At 44.9% G+C, this 24646-nt stretch overlaps 1 protein-coding gene across 1 annotated transcript in view; it reads left to right on the top strand.

Annotated features, from left to right (window-relative positions):
- The window catches only part of BACH2 (BTB domain and CNC homolog 2), a gene marked incomplete at its 5' end in the record, with an annotated part of 43446 nt that overhangs the window by 8163 nt on the left and 10637 nt on the right, over positions 1-24646 (top strand). The window contains one exon of the mRNA XM_084203036.1: positions 19517-21061. Coding sequence (XP_084059162.1) covers positions 19517-21061 — 1545 coding nt within the window. The remainder of the gene's footprint in view (positions 1-19516; positions 21062-24646) is intronic.

Here is a 24646-nt window from a genome sequence, read left to right as displayed (position 1 = left end):
GGTTTTTAGCAACAAACTCTTCGATGATATATGTATGACTGCACATTGTTTCATAACTGTAAGGCAAATGGCCTTTGAGTGCGACAAAATTTAGACACCCCTTTAAGAAATTTGGTGCTCAGTACTGGTGTAGTTGAGTGCAATTCAACATCCTAAAAGAAGATAGATCAGATTTGCTAATCAACCTTTCTGTCTCTCTTTGCTTAATCTGAACTTCTAAGAGTTGATGGCATCAAAGTGTGCATTTAACTGTGTCTGTTTCCCTGCACACAAAAGTAGTTGATTTTTTTTTTTTTTTTAATTTACAAGCCTTTAAAAGACATTGTGGAGAAAGTTGACTTGGAATTTAAATGGTACCCTGCTCCTTTCTGGGGGACCACAATCAAAAAAAACATAGGTGAACGGAGAATGGCAGAAAACTGCAATACTAAAACTTTCAGTAACACCAAGATATAAACAAGGTGTCACCAAACAGCTGGAATTGAGAGGCATCAGCTTTGAAGTTAAATAATGGCTATATAAAACCTTCAGCAGTAGATTTCTGAGGTCTCTTGTGACCAGATAAAATACTGTCATCACCTCTCTGCACATGCTGGAGTGGAAGTTGATGCATCAGATGGGAATTACAGCACAGGTCTGTGCATCAGGTCAGTGGTGATTAAATCACCTTGTGTGAACCACTCAGCCATGTTTACCTCTCTCTAAATGCCCTGGTTCACATTACCTCATGGAGGTGAACAGACCGACCCACAGCTGGCACAGCTCCTGATCCCAGAGCTTCCAGCTTATCAGTCCTCAGCCAGTTTCAGTCTCATTTTCTTCCCTCTGTATAAGGCACTGGAGCTTGTTGGATTAGCTGCAGCATTTCCCAGGATGATCAGGGTAGGATGGAGCTGCTCACCTTACCTGGGCAGCTGGTCCTGTGTGACAGATGGGCTCTGCTCTGTGTCCCCTGCCTGTTCCTCTTGCATCACTCCTGAGCTGTGTGCACTGCCATTGACAACACTGCTGAAACCACCACATCCGAGAGGAAAGTAGGATTGGAGACATGGGGCAGATCAGGATGAGCCTGTGAATTGCTGCAGGCTTCCTGTCCCTCCCCAGGAGACCGGGAGCACTTTGAGGATGCTTAATTAGGAAATTTTGCTTAAGTGACAGCAATTGCATACCATCCCTTATAGCCCAAACAACAGGCAGGCAGGTTCCTAGCAAGACTTAATCTCTTCCAAAGAGAGCTGATCATTCTTGGCAAATGGGAGCTGTAGGTTTTCAGGACATCAGAAACAGGCCATCTTTCTTCTAGTGTTGAAGGAACCATATTTATTTGAGTATATATTGCACCTGGTCCGCATCATTCCCTGCAGCAGCTGCTCATCATTTCAAAGCAACACTTCAGAAAAATGGAAGTGTACAGACTTACTGTAAGGATAGCAGAGAGATTTGGCAAGTGTGAGCCAGGGTGGATTCATGGGTGCTGTTGTGTTCTCAGTGCTTCCTTCTGTTCCTGCAGTGTCAGATGCCCTTCCCAAAGACAGGGCTGAGGTGAGTTTATGGGAGTAGTAAAAGAGAAGGGAGAGCATCTAAAAAAATTAATTGGCCCAGAAAGGGACCTGAACATGTGTGGGCATCCAGTGTATTGTACTTGAAACACATGGTAATGCTCTGCTTGAAATTTGCTTGCTTTGAGTTGTGATAGGACCAAATTCCCACATATCTGCACATACCTCTTACTTTAGGGTCCCAGAATGGATGGGAGTGCAGTCTGCGTTAATGTTTCAAGGTTTAGAAAGTAGATCAAAAGAAAAAAGAATTGTCTGTTCAGACTTTACCAGTACAGTTCTTAGTTTCTGGAAAAAATACTTCTGATCAAGTGGTCCTGGATTTTTGAGACTCTCATCTAGGAGGCTGAGACTACATTTCTGACTGTGTAAAGAAAACTTTTGCTTCTGAGAAATGTCTTGGGTTTTCGCTTACCTTTGAAATTCAGACCAGTGGTTCTCTGTTTCAAGGGCCTGCAGCTAATAAGAAACAAGGCTTAAACAACTCTGAAAGCAAAATATCTTTCCATCTCTGACCACAGAACAGTAGTACAACATGCCTAGCCACCTCTTTCCTCAGATACACAGGCAGCCTTCAGAGAAAATTTGCCTGTCAGAGGATTCCTGGTCAAGTAAAAACAGAGTAAGTTTGAGTTGGTTCCTGTTTCCTTCAAAGGACAATGTTGGAGCCAGTAAACTTTCAAGACAGGAAAAAGCTGTGGAGAGACAAAACCTGACGACTTCCCTCTGATCTCCATAGAGGGCTAGTGTTCATTTCTGTTTCTGGAAGGGGAAGCTGGACCTGAGGTGGATAGGTCTGAGCCATTCAATCTGCCGGTTGAATTCAACTATTTTTTAACCTTATTTTTGTCTGACTGCAGATTTTCTTGTTGTACTGTAGATGGCTTTCTGCATAAGGCACTTTTGTTTAGACATAAAAACAAATCAAGAAGTGTCTGTCTGTTCCTTGATTTTGCTAGTTTTCAGGAGACTGAACACATCAAACCACATTTTAATGGCTTTGTTTTAAATGTTGGAATTGATTTGTCAAATGCAAGGCACAAAAAATGGAGAGTTGCCTGTCTTTTGTAAGAGCCATCTCTCCTTCTCATTTTTGCCCAGTTTATATAAGCAGTAGCCAGTGAGGTCACATAATATCTGTACCATTGTCCAAGGAAGTGAAGGATGAAGTGATGTCCCTGAGATACATAAGCACTGGGGCATTCTGGGGCACCAGAAACTTGTCGACATTTACAAAGTCATCACTGCATTCAAAAAGCAGAAAGCATTGCTTTCAGTAGTGGCAGAAGCCTTTAAATCACTGACTTCTATTACTTTTTTCCCTGTCTCCAGTGTATCTTGCAGTTGGAGGACTGAGAAGAACACCCAATAAGGGCTACCTCAGGCTTAGTTTAGTTTTGCTTCCTTTTTAAAGATGTGCCTAATCCTTCTCTTACAGGTTCTATTTCACTATTATGCATGTACTCTCCGTTTGGAACACTCAGTTAGAGGGCACACCTAAGTAAATTTTTAAAGACAAGCATTTGATTCCATTTCTGGCCTTTGTCTTCAGCTGATGGTACACAGCCATGGTGATCCTAGCAGGAGCTGCACTGGACCTCTGCAAGCAGCTCTGTAGGGCAGACAGGCACTGAACACGTAAACTGCTCTGCAGAGGGTTTCAGGTCAATCCCAGCCTTGGAGAACCAGACTGTTTGTATCATCTGTTCTTGCACTCTCATCTTAGTTCTGAGAAATGGTTTTAATTGGAATTATTTGTCCAAGTTACGTTTTGGTTTTATAACTGCTTTTTGTGCAGAGGAGTTGCTTAGCTAAAAGGCTGTGAGAATTTATGGTTGTTTCTTGTCACTTGTGCTTTCAGCCTCTTGGTTGAATGATAAGGTTGTAGTAAAGACCTCTCTATTCTCTTTCAGGAATGGATATTTTACTCATACCTAGGCTTTTCTTTTCCAAACTGCTCTGATTTGGGTAAAGGAAAAGAAAAGGTCGGGTGTCATATGTGTTCTCAAGAGACTCCAAAGGTGTCTTTTCTATTGTAAAAATCAGGAAAAATCGAAGTGGTTATAACTATTTGACCAATTCATTCCAATACTACTATTTTCTTAAAGCTAAGGGTTTCATGAGGCCTTTCTGTAATTAGTTTTCTGTGCTATCATTTTTTTTACATTTCATGGAGAAAGTAATTCCATTTGCAGATTGCAACTCTTGTCCATCTGTCAGATGGGTGTGTATTTACAAGATGAATGCCTGTTTTGATTTCTCCCATTAGAATAAAGGTTATTCTGTCATTGCCCTCAGAAAGCTTTTGGACTAGCTTGCTTTGGTGTGTGCATGCCCTTTTTTTGGTACAATGCCGAGTACCCTGTTAGGACTCTAGTAGTGACCAAAGGAACAGAAGGAGTTTAGGGGATAAACCCTGTTCACGTGGCTAAAACTCTGTAAAACCACCACATTGATGTGCTGGAGAGTGATGGAGAGCTGGCTCTGTCTGGTGTGCTCCTCATGCCCATCCCTGCTGAAGTGAACCAGCTGCTGCCCTGCCACCTCTGAATATGGGGTTCTCCAGCACCAAATGTGGGAAGGACTTGGGAAAGCAGCAGCCCCTGGGCAGGCTGGCATTTTCACACCCTCTTTATGCACATAGTATTGGCACATAAATGCTCTTGCTCAATCCTATCAGCTGCATATCATTCTATTCTGGGGAAGGTGAGAGCACTGCTGGAAATGACTCAGCTCCAAAAGGTATCAGCTTTACTCCTTTTGCCCCCCCAGAGTTGTTCCTTGCTTTAGGTTTGTGCAGTAGCTACCGTACAGGGGGAACATCAAATACCACTTTTTTAGAAAACAGCAATGAGAAATGGCTGCCTGTCAAGTGAAAGCATTTGTCCTTTGGAGTTCATATGGCTGATGAGTTCTCTGCACTTCAGCAGTGCTCTGTTTTGCCAGGGGCTTTTAAAGGTCCTTGAGAAGCCTCTACAGCAAATGAGGGAACCTTGGCAAGATCCTGCATTACACCATGCCCTGCCCAGCATTCCTGTAGTTCCTACCATTTCCTGCCCCTTACAACATGGCTGTGACTTTGGACAGCAACCACATTCTGTGTTTTAAATGTCTCTATCTGGGGGGGTTTTACAGCATGCAGTGCAGTTGCATAGGGGCAGGGGGATTTTTGGTTTGTGTGATTATGTGCTGTTTTGTGACTGCTCTGTTTCCTCCCACATCCTCCTTCCCTGTGTCTTGTACCTGAAACATTAAATTAAATCCAACATAGCAGTACTTTCAGACAGAGGCGACACTTGGCTGTGCCAGTTCCCCGGTGGCTTTAAACTGCTGGCTGCAATACTGCAAACACATTCTGACCCTGGCTTGGCCAGCAGTTCCCCCCAGCTATCTGCATGTTCGCTCTCCAGGCTTTATTTTACCTACACTATTGGAGACTCTGGAGTCACAGCCTATGTCTCATTGTTATGCATGGATGGGAAATATTCCTGTACTTATTTGCATTCATTAGCTGTTGGGAGCTCCTCTGTTGAGGTCTCTAGCCTTGTTTTTACAGTGCTTTTGGCAGTGTTTCTGCACTTGGTGTGCGAATTTTTATGATCTGTTGCATGTTATTCATGCAATTTCCTGCCCTGTAATGGTATCAGTTTTCCAGACACAGAGGAATACAAACGAAAACCCAGGAGCCTGCATTAGCATAAAATGTCCCAGTTCTGTCAGTTTGATTAATTTGTCTCTTTGTCTCCACTCTATATGATAAGTGCTATTAATGGTTGCAACACTTCATATGTCAAAGTCTTTCTTCCTAATGACTTGAAAATGTGGTTTATTTCCCCCTTTTTTGTATTATTTTTCTCATTTAGCATTCCACTCAAGTATAGATTTATGCCATGCTCTTTCATTATCTTACTGGTTGCAGCACTGGAGTGATTACATATGGTGTAGGGTATGAGCAAAGATGCGATCCCAGGGGCAGCAGCTGCTGATGCAAGCTGAAAATAGATCCAGCGTATGCTCAGCACTTTTCCCAGAGGTCTTTTATTTATTAGGAACAGTCTTGGTACAGGACAGCTCGGACCCTCATTTAGCAAGATGACTTTTTGCCTTTCAAGAGCAGCGCGGTGACTTTGCTCTATTTACTGACTGCTGTGTAATTCTTTTTTTTTCACCATCTCCTGTGGAAGCAGAGACTTTACCTAACATAAATTGTAATAGAATCCTGATTTATAATGAAGTCAAGAAATGACAGGCTCCATTTGAAGTAATGGAACTTGACAGATCTAAGGTTTAAATTAAATAATCCTATTTGTAAGACAGCATTTTGTACATGGTACACTGATTTAAAATGAACTTCAACGAATCCTTTACCATTCTCTTTGTTTTACCTTCCGTAGAGGCTTTTTGGGGGACAAAGTTCATTTGAAGAGAACAATTTTTTATTTGAAACCATTTATGGAACAATAAATTGTTTTCTTTCCCAAAGTTCTTGCAAATTGTTTCACAGAAAACAACTTTAATTACAGAGGAAAAATTAATGTAGGTCACTTATTCAGGCCAAGCCACAGCTAACCTGCTTCAGTGGCCAGAAAAGGCCAGTTGCTGAGAATGAAGAGAGGGAGGATGCTGGAGAGAAAATAGTGAGGAGGGTTGAGGCTTGACTCTTCCCCTCCCAGGAGCACACGTTCATTCTCACAGTGATTCTGTGAAAGGAGAAGGTCACCTCCTCCTTGCTGTCCTTCCTTCCCTTACAGCTGGCAGAGGGGGACACTCGAAGATGATGTTTCCTCCTGCCTCTGCACCCCACTTTTCTTCATCTGCCACTGTTGTACCGAAGCAGGCAAGCAGAGCCCCGGGGTGCACAAATGGAAAGGTGGTCCTGCCGTGGCTGCTGGAAGCTGGCAGTAAGCACTGGAGTGGGGGTTGGTGGAACAAAAGGCTTGCAGAGGAAAAAAAGAGACCAGGCAGGGAGAATGAGATGCTGCAGAAACGATCAAGAAGGGCAGTGGGATAAAAACACTAAAGATACAATGTATGGGGTTTTTTTGGCTTAGATTGAGGTACACTGTTTTAGAAAATGCCCCCTTCCCTTTTCTCTCACTCAGCATTATTTTGCCTTCCTTTCTACCTGTATTTAGTTGCAGCTGCCCTCTCCAGCATCTTTCTAATTTTCCTTCATACCTGGCAGGGATGTGGCCCTTTCCCCAGGGATCTGACAGATGCTCTTACCCTGGACCAGCCTCCCATGCTCAGGCAGGAAGGTCCCAGTGTGTGTCTCCAGCTCAGTAACGCGCCTCTTCTTCCTGTGCCACCCTGCCACCATCACCCTTCTTTCCTGGGATGACATGAAAGGCGTGGGAGGGCAGGGTGGGCACTGATCCACGGGGTCCCCCTCGGGGGAGGGCAGCCTCTCCTGCCCTGGGGCTGTGAGAACCAGCCCGGGCTGGAGCTTCAGCACCGTGTCTGCCCCGCAGTGAGTGGTTTCAGGACCAGGCAGCTTCTTCCTCCTCTTTGTGGTGAACTCCAGCAGACAGTGAAGATGAGATAACTGCTAAGGAGGGTGTTGCTGGGGCTGGAGCCCAGCCTGGGGACATGGCACGAGAGGCTCCTGCTCCCACGTCCTGCTCTCTATGCGATTAAGAACTTTTTTCCCCAGTGCTTGCAGGGAATTAATAATTTCTGTTAATTAGTAACCAAGCCAAATCTCCCCAGTGCACTCAAGAAAGAACAGGATTCAATAGTGTCACTATGAAATAGGAGGAAAAATAAGCTCACAAAGCCAAAGTGGTGCAGGCCAGAGGAAAATGTGAAGGCAAGGAGTATCCTTGCAGCAAACATGGCATTGATGTTGTATGGGCCCTTGCTCCTCATCTAGGGAAAAAGCCAGTGAGGCCCAAGAGTAAAAATCCATCAAGAGGTTTTAGAGTTGCTGCTGTAGCTTGCACACTGCCCCTCTCCCTCCTCCAACAGACATGTGCATGGCTACAGGCGTGGCTTTCTGTTCACTTGGAATTAATGGGATTATATACAGCAGGAGAGGAGGCAGGGTACACTGAATTCCACGAATACAGAGCTTCAGCCTGTGCTTGATCTTTGGAAAAATATAAATAAAACAAAATAAAGTAGCAAGAACCAATTCCAGAGTGCTTCAGTATGCACATAAACTGGTTTTCATTGCTCACAGCACACATAAATACTCGCTGGTGACTGAGGCAGCAGAGTAACGCTTAGCTGTTCGTTATTTTATCAGACAGTGATAATTGTAGTTAATATTTTCTTAGTAGTGTCTCTGAGAGTTTATTTATGCTCTTAATAATCTGAGCAGCTGTAATGATGCTGGCTGCCAGAGCTGTAGCCTTTTAGAATCACTCCAGTGTGGCAATGATACGATGGTAATAGAAATCCAAGGAAAAAACGATCTTTTCAGAGCAGATGGGGCTAATTCAATCCCTTTCACACACGTTCACGTTATCTAGTTTCTTTCTCACACTTGCATGCGTGGGTGCACGTGAGCATATGTAGTCACACACACACACAAATAGCTGTAAAGTCCCACCTTCTACCCTCTGAGGAAGTCAAGCTGGAAATGCCATCATTTTTCTGTGTGAAGTCTTTCTGGGTCTTCTAGGGTACATGGCATTTTCTACTCCTTCATTTCTGGGTAGATCTTCAAAATGTCATGTATGAAGCAGAAAGGGGAAAGCCATTTCCTTGGGGACAAGCCAGAGCTGGGCACAAGGTCACGGCTGCACTGGGATGCTGTTGCCCAGCCTTCCCATCTTTCCCTGCCTTTGACCTCTTTCCTATGGGTCACTCCTGCTAAGCCTGCACTCCTTTAGGGACTAAAAGAGCCACTTACCTTTTACTCATAGCAGACATGAAATCTCAGCAAGAAGGCAGATGCTTACAATTTTTTTCTGGTGGGATTTACAGAGCCTAGTTAACCTTTTGGGCCACTGAGAGAAGAGTTAACTGCTCCTCGTGGAGGATGGGAGGGAACCAACTTTGCCAGCTCAGCAGTGGCTGGTTCTCCTTGCAAATCTGCATTGCTGAGCTGAGCAGCACTGCAGGTCATTGATGAAATGTTCCAAGCAGTGGAACAAAAGCCACCGTAATCCTCAGATCTGTTGTAGCCATGCAAGAACAAAAACAAGGTGATGGCAGAAGAATTGCACATCCAAATACCAGAAATTAAACAGCAAGGCAGGGGAGGAGAAGGAAAACTGGAACAAATGCAGCATTTGGCAGGTTTTCTTTTAAAAATAGGAAGCTGGGTCAGTTTTACAGGGTTTCAGCCTACCAATTAATAGCTGTAATTGCTTGGTTACCTCATGAAGTGCAATAGTAAAGCCTTTTACATTCATTTCCATCCACAGCCCAGCAAGAGCGTCTCTGGATTTGAAATGTGATGGTGTTTGCCGGGCAGCACTGTCTGCTGCCCCAGTGTAAGGATGCCAGTGATTTTCTCTGCTGTGCTGTGCCAGCACAGGGTGACAGGCAGTGCCAGAAGCACGGGTGTCATCAGCCCCGTGGAAACCACGACGGAGCGTCCTGAGCTGCCTCGGGTGTCACCCAGCCCCTCTCCTGAGCCTGCTTCTCCTCCAGCTCCTTTGTCTCCCACTTAGTGCTCTTCCTCAGAGTGCAACCTTGCGGTTTTTAAATCATGTCTGACAGAGCCTGCTTCTTCCTCTCCTACACTGCGTGGAGTATAATCGTAGGGCTTGTAGTGAGGTGGCTTGCTGTGAAGTACTCCTTGTTTTTATGAAGTAATTACAGTGTATTTAATGCACTGTGTATTTAATACGCTATTACATAGTTCGTGTGCATAAATACATTCTGCCATGCCTGGGAAAGAGGAGCATTGGTGAATTTACAAGTCCTGGTAATTTTTCAGTGTTGTTGTGCTTACTTGTATATCAATTACAGCTTCAGAAACTCTGAACCACTCCTCTGAATTAGGAAAATTCTACACGCATCTTTATTTTCTGCCTATTTTGATATTTCCTAATGTAATTTGGAGGCTTACAGGATTCTTTCTTTATTATAAAAGTTCTGAAACTGCTTTTGTTTTTCCTTTTTCTACCCACTTTGCCTCATGTTATGCACTTAAACAGATCTTTCACAGACTCCTCTCACAATTTATATTCTGTGAAAGCTTTCCCACTCCTTCCTCACCCCCCCTTACTGCTAACACTTTCTCTTGTTTTTCTTTCTTTTTTAATCTTGGGGTCAGTTTAATTTTCCTTTTGCAAAAATGTGGGACTAATTTTAATTTTAAATTACAGTTGCACTTTAATTCTGATGGTGCTTTTTGGTTAAAATCTGTTCATTTCTGCTTGTCTCTTCCCCACTGGTTTCAGTATGGCTTGCACACACACCCAGGGGGAGAAGGCAGCATTTCTGCTGAGCCACCTTCTTGTGTCATCATTCGTTACTGTGTTCCAGGTTTCTTAAGATGCTCCTTGCCCTGGAAAACACAAAAGTATTTGCAACAGCCAGGTGTCACAGCCATGTTTCCCTTTGCTTTCTCTTCCAGTCCATGCCTGGGTGTTTAAACTGCTACTTAGTGCCACTGTTTTTTATGTGTGCTTTGTGATTGAGTAACATTGTGGCCACGTTGTGCCTTTAGAGAGACTGTTCTTTGAAACATCTTAATCTCTAATTTTCTTTTTAACACCTTCACTCAGAGTCTCACCTTAGCAGCCCCAAAGTTCTCCTCCCAAAGCTTTTTCACCTAGGCTTGCCTGCAGGTACTCTCTTGGCCATAACTTGGAGTTTTCTGTGTTCTTGTTATGATGTGAACAACCTCTGACATCAGCAACATACCCCAAGCCACCAGAATTAGTTAAGAAAAAATAATAAAACGGTATTTGACTTCAAAACAGGTTACTGAGAGAGATTTTAAAATAAGGGCTCTGGCTGTGTTATGTGGTGAGTTTGCTTGCAGGGGTTTAAGTAGTTTCCCTCTCCAGTCCAAGAGCTGTTCTGCCAAAGGCCTTGTGCTGCTGTGAGGTGGCAGAGAGAGGTGCAGCACAGAGCTACCTTCCTGAGCTGCCCAACTTCTCCTCACTGAGTTTCTCTGTGGCCCAGAGGAGCAGCCATGCAGGCAAAAGTCCCCTTTTGCTCAGAGGATTGCTGTGAATAATGGTAAAACCTAGGGCTGCCCAGTGGGTTCATCTGGCTGTGACTGATGTTTGGAGTAGATGTGATGCAGGCAGTGCATCCCTGCTATGTTAGAGCACTGCACCTTCCCGTCCCTATAGCCTTTCATTTTTCCAAGTGTATTTATTGATCTTTGGTAAGATTTCTGCTGCTTCCTGCTCTGAGATCTGTCTGCAGCTTATGCCTATGATTTCTACCTTCCTTCTCAATAAACGGTGTACATTCTGAACGGTGCGGCAAATTCAACAAATTGCCTTTTCCTCAGAATTTTCAGAGATGCAGAATATGTGCAGGGATGCTGTCACAATTTCCAAAAGTAAATTCTTTTCATTGATTTGAAACGAGTCTCGCTTTTGAAAGGTTGAAGGAATTTCAATTTGGCTTCAGTAACTCTGCGAGAAAATAAAACTAGAAGTCGTGGATTAAAATAAGCATTGCAGTTGGATCAGAGATTATTTTTACTTTTACTACACTCTAGGTTATTTTTTTAATTTCCTAGACATCTTCTGATTCTCTTTTCCCCTTTGGTTCCTCTGACATTAGTGGCCTCAGACTTAAGGTCTGGGGTTTTCGGGAGCGCTTCAGAGCTGGGGCTGCGGCCCCAGTGGATTTGATTCAGACGAACCTGAGTGTGTGGTGTCTCCAGTGCAGCCGTGAGCCGTGTGTGGCCGGGTGCTGACACAGCCAGTAACGTGGCCATCGATCCCGTGGCTGCTTACGCCATCTTTGCGCTTGGCAATCGATTCCCAGCCGCCCGCCCCGCCGGCAGCGCTGACGCACTTCTCACGGAGCAGTGGACACAGTTTGCCATCATTGCTTCCCATCCTCCGGGCGAGCCTGGCGTGAATGAGTTTCTCCTTCCTCCCCGTCTCCCCTCCTGCAGTCACACTTGCCGCCTTGGAATGCTCTGCGGGCGCTGAGGGATATTGGTCTCTCCTTCCCTTTCGGGTGCCGAGGGAGGAGGCTCTCTGAAGTGCTGCCCTGGGATGCCTTCATTGTGCCAGAGAGGCACTTGGTTTCCCTCTACTCTCACACAGGCAGTCAGGGCTTCTAGTGTAAATTTGTTGTCTGGCCAACAGCTGGGATTTCAGGGGGGAAGGCTGAGGGGGGCACTTGTAGGGCTTTTTCTTTTGAAAGCACAAAATTGGAAGTTGGACAAGCACTTCCAGTGTGGCATCTTCTGTAAAAGTACCACTAAGGGCAGTTAAGCATCTTCTTAAAGCTCTCAGTCTGACAGCCTCAAGAGGCTGTTGTGGAGGGTGCCCTGGAAAGACACCAGGATGCCCCTTAGACCGCTCAGGGTGTGGCTTTGCAGATGCGTTTTTTCCAGCGGGATTTTTGAAATTAATAAGTGGGTAATGGGCCTCCTGAAGAAAGGAGCCATGTGTCTGGTTTCTCTGCTGCCCTGGTGTGTGTTCGTGCTTAGAGAATGCGTGGTGATGGTGTGGTGGCCTCCCAGCCCTGCAGTGTGGTGTGATGTGGGAGAAGCCATGCTGTCACTGTCACTCTTCTGCACAAAATTTGTATGCCCTACCAGAAGAGGCAGAATGTTAAACTGGGGCTGGCAGAGTACTTACTTAGTTTAAAAAATGTTTTTAGAGTGAAAAAAAGGCCTCTTTCTGTTGATCTTCTCCATCAGCATCTTGTACATTCCTTTGTTGTTTAAAAGCTTACAAAAGACAGAAACCAGCTGATGCTTCTCACCCAAGACAAATTTTTAAAGAGTGATCACTCATTTTAGGAGCTCCACAGCCAGATGAGCACAGAAATAAGGGAAATACATCTGCAACCTGCTGGTGAGGGAACATTTAAATGCTGTTAAATCAAAGAGGGGGACTGCAGTAAAATGCTGGTGTGGCATTGCCTTACAAAAGTACTCTGCTGTTTATCATCTCTTTCTGATTTTTTCCTGCCTCCTGCGTGTTCCCACCTTATGTAAAAGGATCACGGTTTCAAAAACAATTCCTGCCTGTGTGCATATATAGGAACAAACCGTAATGTCTTAACACCGTTGGTTTTGCACATGTGACTGACCTGTTTGAGCCTAGTAATATACTTAAATCTTTCAGAGAGTTTTCCAAAACCAAATAGGCTCAAGATAGGAAAAATCCAGGCTTCACCATCCCAGGTAAAAATAACCAAGTAAATAACCAGGAAGTCTCTTAATTCTTAATGGAATAACAGCTTTGGTGACTGATTTTGGTTATCAGATTACCCTCTGAAAATAACTTCTGTGCTATACTTGCAATTGGCTGAAGAAAAAGAATACACTGTGTGCTAATTTTAGCAAATAAGATTAGAGTTAATATTTAATCCCAGAGACCTTCTTCAGGCTGTGGAAAAAAATAGCAGCAGTTAACTGTCACTAATCTTATCTCCTATTTTTCTAGCATGTGTTTGATTATATAACTTGTAGTGCTGGGAACCCGCTGGCTGAGTGAGAAGTTGGTGGTTTGTTGGCTACATGCTTGGGCAAATTAGACAACGTCAGGGCTGAGATGGATTAAAAAGCTCTACACGTGCCTTTGGACTGCAGCAGCAATGCTGAAAGGCCAGTAAAACAGGTACCACAGTAGACCTGATATGAAACAATATGTGAATAACTGGTTCATTTGGAGTTCTGCAAGAATCAGTTACATTTCTGCTATTTTTCTATCCAGTTGTTTTAAGTAATACTTAGTTTGAGATTTGATATTCAGCATGTGAGGTGTGATTCAATCTTCCTTTCTTCCTTCCCTACAAAATGGCTTAATTAAATTGATGATTGGAAATTAGAGATGAGGGGTTTCTAAATGTTCTTAGGTGCCTGCTGATGAATTTAACCTGAAAATCAAAATACTAAAAATATAAACCATTAACCTACAAGCAGCTTGCACGCTCCACAGCAAACCTATGAGTGCTCCTATTGAGTTTTAACAAGTCTACTCAAACGTGTAAAGATAATAACACGCGCCTGCGCTGCTCTGTCGGGACTTGTGCGTTCTCAGTGGGTCTGAAGGTCTCACCGCCCAAATTACCCCCAGTTCAGTAGGATTTAGCAACTAATGTTCTGCAGATTTCATTGTATCCCTGGAGGGGAGGAGAGGGCTCTGCCCTCTCACGCCACCGCCAATAAGCTTATTCTTTGCATGTGCCCCAGGTATGCTTTATTTGGAAAGGAACAATTGCATGTGCATTTGCTGTTGAACTTTATTGCTCTTTCCTAGCAGATCACTGGCACTGTGCCCTCATTAACACAGAAATTAGCCCTGGAAAAGTCTACTAAATTAAAGCCCAGCTCTCCAGAACAAGGTTGCGCTTTGTTAGTTTTCCTTTGCAGTACCCAGACATAAAGTATCCATCATCTTCCCTGGAAAGCCTTCCAAGACTGCTCTGAATTGACTGTTAGGTTAAAAGTCAGGGAAAAAATCCCTACATTTTAATTTCTTTTTGCTGCAAATGCCAATAGCGCCCCATAGCAAACCAGACAGTTCTTCTCTGTTCTTGATGTTAGTTTGCATCAGATTACTGTAAACATTCCCTTGCTCCATTTTAGATACTGCCTTGCCAAGTTTTACATTCCTACATGTTTACAGTGATCTTTTCTTGCCCTTAATCACTTTTCCCTCTTTAAATTGAAGTCAGACTTTGCTGGCATTTCACAGGGGTTGACCTTCCCTGCTCCAGATGCAGCTTTTCATACAGATGCCATTCCAAACGGGGTTACCAGACATCCATGTTTCCTTTGGAAATAACCTTCCTCCCCACCCCCCATAAGAAATACTGTCTGTGCAGAATTGGAGGATTTTGTCTGTTTGTCTGGGATTTTGAGACATCTGGAAGTCTGGGCAGCTCGCTAATGAGCGTGCACTGATGAACTCTGCGGCGCGCAGTGAGCCCGGCCCAGTGTCAGCCCTCCATGTGTGCTCCCAGGCCACGTCCCGTGCGTTCAGAACGGCACAGAGCCCTCCGTGGCATGCCTGATCCGCTCTCACGGAGGACACGGGTACAGCAGGGAGCCAGAGCCAGTTCACCCACAGGGCTGTGTCTCCCACGGTGCCTGTGTGTGTTCAGATGTGTTTAAAATAGAATTTCTGACCTAGAAGTCCCTTGCAAAGAGATGGTGTTCCCAGTGTGAAAGTGAGCTAACCCTCCTCCTAATTTTAGAATAGTACGGGCCCAGAACTAGAAGAATGCTTTGCTAAGAACACTCTATTTGCATCTGTAATGCGCCTCCTTTACTAGCATTTATTGCTGACTGTCTTCTCAGCTTCTTATTCTCCCATCCGACAGTGATCAATACTCTTTTCCTTGAATTAGCCCGTTTTTTGTTAATGACCAGTGAAAAAGGGAAGGCAGAGAGTCTAACAGCAACACAACTATTTCTCCAAAAGGAAAAGGCATTACCCGGAATGCATCAAGGAAATGTAATGAGAGATGATGGAGGAAAATAAGGGAAATATTTCCTCACTAGGAGGTTTTAAGTAGAGTCTGGCAATGATCTCCCAAAGGAAGTAGTGGAAGTCTGGTCGCTTAAATCAATTAGGACTAACCAGAGCATCGCACTCCCCCGGACTCTGTAAGGAGAAAAGCAATGTCAAACTGAACTAAAATAGACTTTGCGTGCTTCTTTTCTGCAGGGCTGCTGTCTGTGTTTTGCTGGTAAATTCAATATGGCTAATGCTGATTAACATCTCTTGATGGTGATCATATCATTGCATTGTTTCCAGCCTGTTCCTCAACAGCACACACTCACAAGGCCATGGCCAAACAAAACACGTCCCCCAGCTCAGTCTGAAAGACGAGCAGCAGATAAAGGGCAGGAGAAGTTGTTTTCTCTCACCTTAACAGTGGTCAGGCTTGTTATCACCACAATGCTGAATGGACACAGACCTCCCTACTGCAGACTGAGCGCGGTGTTCCTGTGGCAGCACAGCAGAAGCAGGAGCTGCACGTGGACTCGGTCTCTTGGATTGCTGTAGAGCAAGGAGGTGTGCCAGGTGCCTTTGGTAGGGCTGCAGTACCCGTGTCCTCTGTGCACTGGACGGTTCTAATGCATACAAGACCAACTGGGGACAGAAGCAAGACAAATAAAGCGCTTTATCCTTAGTCTTGGTGGGCTGTTTGGCATGCTCCAAGTACACGTAAGGGAAACAAACAAGTAAACATAAGGGAAAGAAATCAAGCCTCCAAGAAGCTAGGATCTTTGCTTTTCTCTCTGTGTGAGCATTGTTGTTTCATATGTATGCTTTACCTTTTCTCTGGCTGGTTTTCTAGTAGTGAGTCAATTCCATTTAACAATAGAAATGAGAAGAAATTGGAATAAGGCAAAGGATTGAAAGGCAGGAAAGTAGTGACTTGGCATATGAGCTTGGACAGGGTGCCCGTTGGAGGTTCCCACGAACTGACCTGCCTGCTTAAACATTAATTTATACAGAAAATAAGGTTTAAAAGCAAACAACTCTTGCACATCTTATTTTCAATAGAGAAAAAAAACCCCTGGCATTGTTGCTGGCATGGGCTTTACCCATCTAACAAAGGCCTCTCTCACATGTAAATGAAGATTGTTCTAGCAGACAAATTATCTCTTTCCTTCTGCAAACGTGGATCAACTTGTTTTCACTAACTTTTTTCACTGGGATGCATCAGTCAGATCAAATGATTTTAAAAGACTGTCCTTATCTCTTCCTAGAGAAATGCCTGTGTGGTGGTAGTACAGGCAGCTTCAAAGCCTTTTCTCTCCCAATGTGCGGTGTTCACAGTCACGCTCCAGTGGCTCGATTCCAGCCTTCCTGCCAGAATGCATCAGATGCAAGCAGTCCCAAAACTGGTGGGGCCGAGGCAGGGAACCTGCCACGGGAGCCGAATCAATATTTAGACAGCTTCAGGCGGCAGAGCTTGCGCTGGCTTTCACACTTGGCAGCAAGCTTTGCACCCGTTTGTTTCCAAAGTTATTGTTTGTGCAGTTTCAAGAATTGGCACTAGAGAGATTTCTGCCTGAGGGCAACGACAAGTGCCGGGTGCTTGAAAAGAAACTTTCCCCCTTTGGATCTGAAGATTGTGGGAGTGAAGGTTGTGTCACTGGGTAATATCTCCAAAGGAAGTCAAGGCACACATTTGCTGGGAGTTTTCATCATCCTTCACATGAGGCATCTGCTGGGCACCGTGGGGAGCCCACGGCGCAGTCTCGTGCTCTGCTTCCGATACTTCCAGCGCAGAGCAGCTCTAACAGCTGCCTTGCTGCTGTTTGTTATCGTGGTGATGTACCTGGAGCAAAAGCCTGTGCCAGCGTGGGAGACAGCCTTGCTGTGGGGCTGTGTGAGTCAGCCCGAGGCTGTGCAGAGTGCCTGTGCTGGGGCGGCAGGCAGGCAGGTGAAACCCTGGCCCAACACAGAGAATTATTCTAATTTGCTTTCCAGCCATTCCACCTAGTGGCTGAGTGGCACCACTGCCAGGAGAGCTGTGTTTGTGCTCCACAGTCCCTGCAGACCCACACTGCTGCCGAGCTTACAAGATATGCAGCAATATGTAAGCCCTCACACTGAAGATCTTACCATCAGCCTGCGAGTAGCTCATTAAGTTCCCGAGCAATTTTGTTAATCATGCTGCATAGATAAAATGCAGATAGGCCTTTAGTGAGCTGATAATCTAACAAATAGGCAGAAAGTGTAACACTGATAAAGCAGAGATTGGTTTAATAGCCAGCTGTAAATCTTGGCAATTCTGTACCAGAGGCGTATTGTTAAATAGGAATGTGCAAGTGTGTAAGTATGTGCATGAAAATGCACTGCTTCTTAAAATAGCAGATAGAGCAGTAATACTATGGATGGAATAGCTATTGGAAGCAATTTTAGAGGTGTTTTAAAATATTCTTCTCCCCATCAAAATCTGCACCACTTGTGGTGTCTTCATAATCTGCCATCATAAGTACAGATCTATGAATAACAAAGGCTTGTTTGTGGAAGTCAGGATTTTCTATAAAAATCTGTGAACTCTACCACTGGTCCTGAGGCAGTGGTAGGGCTTTATAGGCTTTTCATTGAGATGAACCAAATTATTCACTCAGATACACTCTAATCATGAATTAGACCTTTGCAAATTCATGGCCTGATGGCTCACCAGCCTTTTGAGCAGCTTCTTTGCTCAGCGGCATTAATTCAATTGGAAGAATAGTAAAAAAGCAACTCACCTTCAGGGTATCCCATACCATCCCAAATATACCCTTCTGAGGAGCTGGGAAATGAGTGTTTCAATCCTCACAGCCTGGGGAGGGAACCTGGTCTCCTCCTTCCGAGGTTCCCCTTCTGTCTTTAGGCCATTTGGGGAAAAAAAAAAAAAAAAGGAGACAGCAGTGCTTCCTCTTGTTGTTTGTTTTAAGTGAAGGGACTGAGCTGGGGATGCCTACCAGGGACATGTGCATCCAGAAGGAGTTTGCAGGCTGTGCATCCCAAGCTCACACAGGCATGCAGGTGTTGGCTGTGCTGAATCCCATCTAGAGGCCTTTGCCTGGTATGCAAAGCACTGGAACTCAGATAAATGAGTGCTACTTGCAAGAAGGACAAGAACTTCAGTCTCAGGGAATTGAGACTGAAGGGACTGACCAGGGTAATGTAGTAGGTGGTTGGTGCAATGGGAATTGAGTTGTGGTCTTCCAAAACTCAACCTTGTAGCCAAAGCACTGGATTTTCTTGTGCAGAAACCTTAATCCTTGACGATGAGTTGTGGTTCTGAAGCAGCCTCTTGCTGCTTCATGAAGAGTAATTTTTCCAATCCTTTCATTTCATACCCATTGGGAGAAAAAAATGTAAGAGAAGTTAGTGGCAGTCAAAGTATTTTTGTCAAAAAATAGACAATATCTATAGTTTACTATGTGGCTTAGAAACTTATTTGATAGCTGAATGTAAAGATACAACTGTAAAAAATGGGGAGGGGGGAAGTGTGTATTTTATAATATACTGTATATTAATGTTAAACACATTGGTATGGAAAGAAAGATGAGTAGCAGTGCATAAGTCAAACCTGGAACAGTTGTCTGGAGATCGCTCTCCTGGAAACAGTTTTTACTCTTTCTACAAAGAAAATGGTGGGAAATTAAGTACTGAGGTGGGACTCAGAATAATTTCTACCATTTAAACTATAAATATTAATTTCTTTTCTGTTAGCTGTACCTCAGGCTCACTAAAATTGGGAACAGTATGAGGGGAATAATCTCCATGGGATAGAGGAAAGTTATGCAGTCTGTACTTACCTATCATGTATTCAGCAATAGCTTGCAAAAAAATTTAGAAGCAAAAAAGGAAATTGTTTGCTTTTGAAAGAGGCAGAAAGATGCTTTTTGAATTTTGCTGCAATAATAGGTGCTTCCTTACCAAAACACTTTTTGGATAAGTGGTATCTTAAGCCTGAAACCGCTGTTCGTTGGACCTTCCATCAGAGCAGAAGAATCAAAATTAAATCGGTGCTTTCATGGTTGGGTGCTCTAGCACAGTTAAAATGAAATCCATGTCAGACTTAGCAGTGTCCAGGCTAGTTCTGTCATTCTTTTATTAGGGCAGAGACTTAGTTCATAGATCTTCAAGATACTTGGGAAAAGCAGTCTCAGTTCAACCCGTACGGTGATGTACAGGAGCACCACAAAGGGAGCAGTGCTAGTTCCTGGATGTGGCATTATTGCAGGTGTGACAGAAGAGCAGCTGGTGCTGAACAGTATTTATTTCTGAGTGCCAGATCTGCTAGTTTATCTAACCCCATGCTGAAGGACTCGGGATGATAGCAAGAGCTGATGGTAACGCCGGCAATTTTCCTCTCTATTTTTGCAGGTCACTGTCAGGGGATTTGGTCCATTGTTACAGTTTGCCTACACTGCTAAGCTGTTACTCAGCAGAGAAAACATCCAGGAGGTCATCCACTGCGCTGAGTTCCTGCGCATGCACAACCTGGAGGACTCCTGCTTCAGCTTCCTTCAGACACAACTGCTGAACAACGAAGATGGCCTGTTCCTGTGCAAAAAAGATACCACCTGTCAGCGCATGCACGATGAGGAGAACTCCGATGGAGATGAGGAGGAGACGATGGAATCGGAGACGTCAAAAATATCTTGCCCAAGGGAGAGGATGCACCAAGAACCCTTCAATTTTGAAACCACTGTTGCTGGAGCAGACAAAGGCGAAGGGATGCTGCCTGACTCTGACATGCTGAGAGATAGCAAGGACAATTTGGATAAAGATGCAGTAACACGGTACCCCAGATACAAGAAATACCAGCTTGCTTGTACCAAGAATGTCTACAACACATCACACATCAGTACCTCAGGTTTTGCAAGCACATTCAGTGAAGAGAGCTCTGGAAATGGCCTCAAATCAGGACTTGCTATGGGGCAGATAAAAAGCGAGCCTCAGAATGAAGAGAACGATGAAGAAAGCATCACACTTTGCCTGTCTGGAGATGAACCTGACATCAGGGATAAAGAAGGGGATGTTGAAATGGACAGGAAACAGCCAAGCCTCACTTGTGTCGACAGGCCAAAAAGTGGGTCTTCTCCTTCTTGCTTGAGGTCTTTCTTCAACAGAACAAAAAGCATAGATTTGGTTGGCTTCCCCAGCACTTCCCAACAGCACTTTGGCAGGAGTCCAGCATGCCCTTTTGAAAAAGGGACAACTCAGGGTGACCACAAAACTGATTATGTCCCTTTCACAGGGAACTATGGACAGTCCCATGCCATGCAGAAGGATGCTTCCAACTTCACAGTGGGATCGCCACTCAGGGGGCCCGGCTTTGAAACTCTCTGTAAGCAAGAAGGAGAACTGGACAGGAGGAGTGTTATATTCTCTTCAAATGCTTGTGACCAAGTAAACACTTCGGTGCATTCATATTCTGGTGTGAGCAGCTTGGACAAAGACCTCACTGAGACTGTGCCAAAGGGTCTGTGGGCTGGCGGTAGCCAGTCTCTGCCCAGCTCCCAGACCTATTCGCACAGCGGGCTGGCAGCTGATCACTTGCCGGGACGGATGCGGCCGAACACCAGCTGTCCGGTGCCAATTAAAGTTTGCCCTCGCTCTCCTCCTCTGGAAACCAGAACCAGGACCTCCAGCTCGTGCTCCTCCTACTCGTACGCAGAGGACGGCAGCGGCGGCTCTCCCTGCAGCCTGCGTCTCTGCGAGCTCTCCTCTTCCCCTTGCTCCCAAGGCCCCCGATTCCTGGCGCCCGAGCACCAGGAACCCGGCGTGGTGGGGGACGGATTGTACAACCCGGTCCGAGCCCAGATTAAATGTGAGCCATCCTATGGAACAAACTCCAGCGATGAGTCTGGGTCATTCTCAGAAGCAGACAGTGAATCATGTCCTGTGCAAGACAGAGGGCATGAGGTAGGGATTTACGATAAGTACATCTATCACAGTTGTTATGACCCAATTAATCTCTCCTTGATTCTCTCAAATGACTTCGCATTTCCCCAGCACTTTCTTTGTTTGTAGGGGCAAAGAGTAACTTCTGGTTATTCCCTCGTCAGCTGAGTGCACATGGTTGACTTCACATTGATAGGTCTGCTTGATCTCCAAGGTGTTTGGCACTTCTAAATATTCTGGTATAGGAAAACGGCAAACTGCTGAATGATGAGAGTGCGTGGATGTGCTTAGGAGTCTGCCAGCAGTGTCCTGTCTCCCTCCCTCCCTCACCCACTTCTGGCACAAAGCGCTGCTCCTTATTCTTAATTTGCTGAGGTGGTTCCAGCTCCACTTGTTACTGCTGTGGGTGTGTTTGAGCAAACTCAGGCTGTGCCTTTCCTGACACCAAGGGTTGGGCAGCTTGCTTGAAGAGCCAGGCTGCATGTTGCCAGCAGAGGTGTGAAATTACTCAAACAATTGTATAGCTGTGCTCTTCATGTCATCTTCACACACGTGTGAGTGTGTGTGTGTGTGTGTGTGTGTGTGTGTGTGTGTGTGTGTGTGTTGCACGTTCAGGTACTGGGTTTTGTCTCTATTGTGTGACAACTTGAGATCATGTTCCCTGCCTGTGATATTTTGTTCGGAGCTCTAGCAGCCATGCCACGAATGGTTTCGGAGAGAAGTTATCCTTTAATTTCCAGGATTGTTAAGGGAATGACAAGAGAATGACCTGGGGCTGAAGAGCAAGCTGTCAATTTCCATGTAGTTCTCCCAAAAGAGGGAGGAGAAAGAGGGGCCCTCTCTAAAGTTAGAGATGTGCCAGTTGAAGATGCTGCAGTGATAACTGGCTAACCATGACCAAAAGTCACTACCTTGAGGGCAGACTTAAATCAAGGAGATGTGTTGTAGAGCCCAGAAAGTGGAAAGAACTGGATGTTTACTCACAGAGTTTCCTTAAGAATCTGCATGACCTAGAGAACATCTGGGTGAAATCAGGTATCAGGTTCCTCTACTAATGCTGAAAAACTCCACTGAGAGCTTTTGCTTCAGTGTGGGGAGTAACAAGCTCTCATATGCTGAGAGGAGGGTTCATGTGCTGAGAGCACCCAGTTCAGAACCATGTGGGCTTAGTTATGGAGTGGGATGAAAAGAGTGAATTTTATTCTATCCTTAAGTCTTTATTCCAGCTACATCCCAGGCTTTATTTTTCAGACAGATGTGCTTCCTTTAGCTGGCTGCTTAGCTTTCAGAAAGGGCTGAAGAGCCAGGGGAGCCTCTGGTGTCCTAATCCCTGGTTATGCCAGACCAGTGATTCTGAGAGGACAGTTCTTCATCCTCATGGGGGCGATGCAGAAGGGAGAGGAGTCTCTTTGGGAGGCTGTCTGGGATAGTGTGCAGGAGATCTCATTTGGGAAGCCCTACAGCAGCCCAGGCCATAGCTGGCTTACTCAGTGAGGTGCTGCCTTTACAAGGGGCAGAGGGCAGCAGGGACCAGGGACCATCCATTTCCACCCGTGTGTGCTGCTTGCTCAGCATGAGGCAGCGCAGAGGGCAGAGGTTAGCCTTTTGAGATTTGATAATTAATTAGCTGTCATAATTACCTAATTGTGTGGAAATATGCTGCAGCAAAAATGAGCCTGGAAGAGTGAAATTAGAAGCTTACAGGGGACTGGTGGTGGTTTCCTAGAAAAAGGTATGTGCATATGTGCAGGAGAGCATGGGTGAGAGGAGGGGCACACAAGGAGCAAACAGGCAGCCATAGGAGGCTGTCTCTGAGACAGTGCTGGGAAAGGTTTGCTCCACTGCTGGTTTTGCTGCTGGTTTCCTCTGGGGAAGATTTTCTGAACTGTGCTGAGCAAGTTTTCTCCCTTGGACTGCTGATAAGGCTTTTTTTTTTTTTTTTTTTTTTTTGCTTTTTTCCCTCCCCCAGGGTATTTTGATTAGGACTGCTAGGCATTAAAAATGTGGTGAGGAAATTAATGCTCCGTGAGGTTGCACTGCACTATCCTGAACAAGCCAAGGGTAAACAGATCATACCAGTACTTTTGAGATTTTGTTTAAAAATTGATCTTTTGAAGGTTGTTACCAATACAAGAGCAGACTTTGCAGCCTCATTAAACAATACTGTATTAATACAGTGACTTAGGGTGTGTATCCTGCAAGATCTGCTGCTGTGGAAACCTCAGTAAAGGGTATCTTAAACCAGACAGTAGAACATAAGTAACAGCAGCAGGAAGTATAAGTTGCTCTACCTGCTTTTAGCAGTTTGGCTGTGATTAAAACAGCAGGAGAGACTCACAGCTGTCTGAAATGGACAGCTTTCTGTTCTTCACCTTCCTGCAAGCTGCATGGGAATCTTTCTCCATTCCTGAAATTGTTGCTTTGCCCTTCCTGTCCTGATGACTTCACAGACAGGGCCCTTTCCCCCTCCATATCAGAACACACAGTGTTTTCTGGGCTGCTATTCAGAAAGCACCTGATAAGATATCTGGAGGTGACATGCTTGACCTTCTGGAGAGTGGCCATGCAGGTTCTTCTGCTGCAGGTCAGCTTTTATTGGGGTGGGATGGCCTGATGGGAATAAGCCTGGTGGACTCTGACCATCAGTTATCTCACAGGGCTGCTCAGTTCCCCTGGAATTTGGACCTGGTTGGTCTTAATTTGGCTCTCAGAGTGCTGTCGCTGCCAGAATTAATGTCACAAAACATCATTTGCTGGGGTATTGATTGTGTGAGAAGTAGGTGAGAGGCTTCTCTCTGCTTTTTTCAGGCATTCTGCTTTCCCACAGACAGATGCCATTCTGGAGCACATGGCCAAAGTTGTTTGGTGCCAGAAGTGGGGTGCTAGGGCTCAGCATGATGCCACGTGGGTGAAGGGGACCCCACTTTGTGACGAGCCTCCATCTTATTGGGGGTGCAGAAGGCAGTCACAACTGTCAGAGGAGGTGGCAGGCCTTGGAACACCGCTGGTAAATCTTCTCCAGGATGTCCTTGCTTATTGCTTCCCTTCCTGGAGCCACCGAGGCTCTTCTGCAATCTCCCTTTGTTAAGGCTTCCTGACAGAAGCAGCAAGGGCAGTTTAGGGTGTATCCATGGTACAGAGTTGCAGGAACAGGGCTGTAACTTGAGCTATAGGGACTTCACAGAAATATTTAATAGTTTGTGTTGCTCTTTGCTCTTTTCACTTAGTTCTCTCAGGCCTCCACAGGTTGTGAAAAATCAATTGCTGAGATATAATACTAGAGGGAAGACTTAAAGCTCAGTGCTTACAGGCAGGTTCTGACAACCCTGCTTAAAATAGCCACAACAAAACAATAAGCCCTCAAATAATGAATTGCTGAGAAGGAAGTAGTCTGTCAATCTGTTAACCTACTTAAGGAACAGAAACGTCTGCACTACCTACTTTTCTTGGTAGTCCTTTTCTTCAGCAAGTACTTCAGTTTTTATCTGGTAGAAATTTTGTAAAAAGTATTGTACTACTAAACCAGTCAAAAAGAAATCTCAGCTCAGTCTAATATGATAAGTGAGTTTTCAGAGAAAAAAAATAAACAAGGGTAAGAGGAGGTAA

The sequence above is a fragment of the Fringilla coelebs genome (assembly GCF_963513975.1).
Source record: "Fringilla coelebs genome assembly, chromosome: 3".
Lineage (NCBI taxonomy): Eukaryota > Metazoa > Chordata > Aves > Passeriformes > Fringillidae > Fringilla > Fringilla coelebs.
Note: the sequence above shows the minus strand (reverse complement) of the source record. Positions and strands in the feature narration are given on the sequence as shown.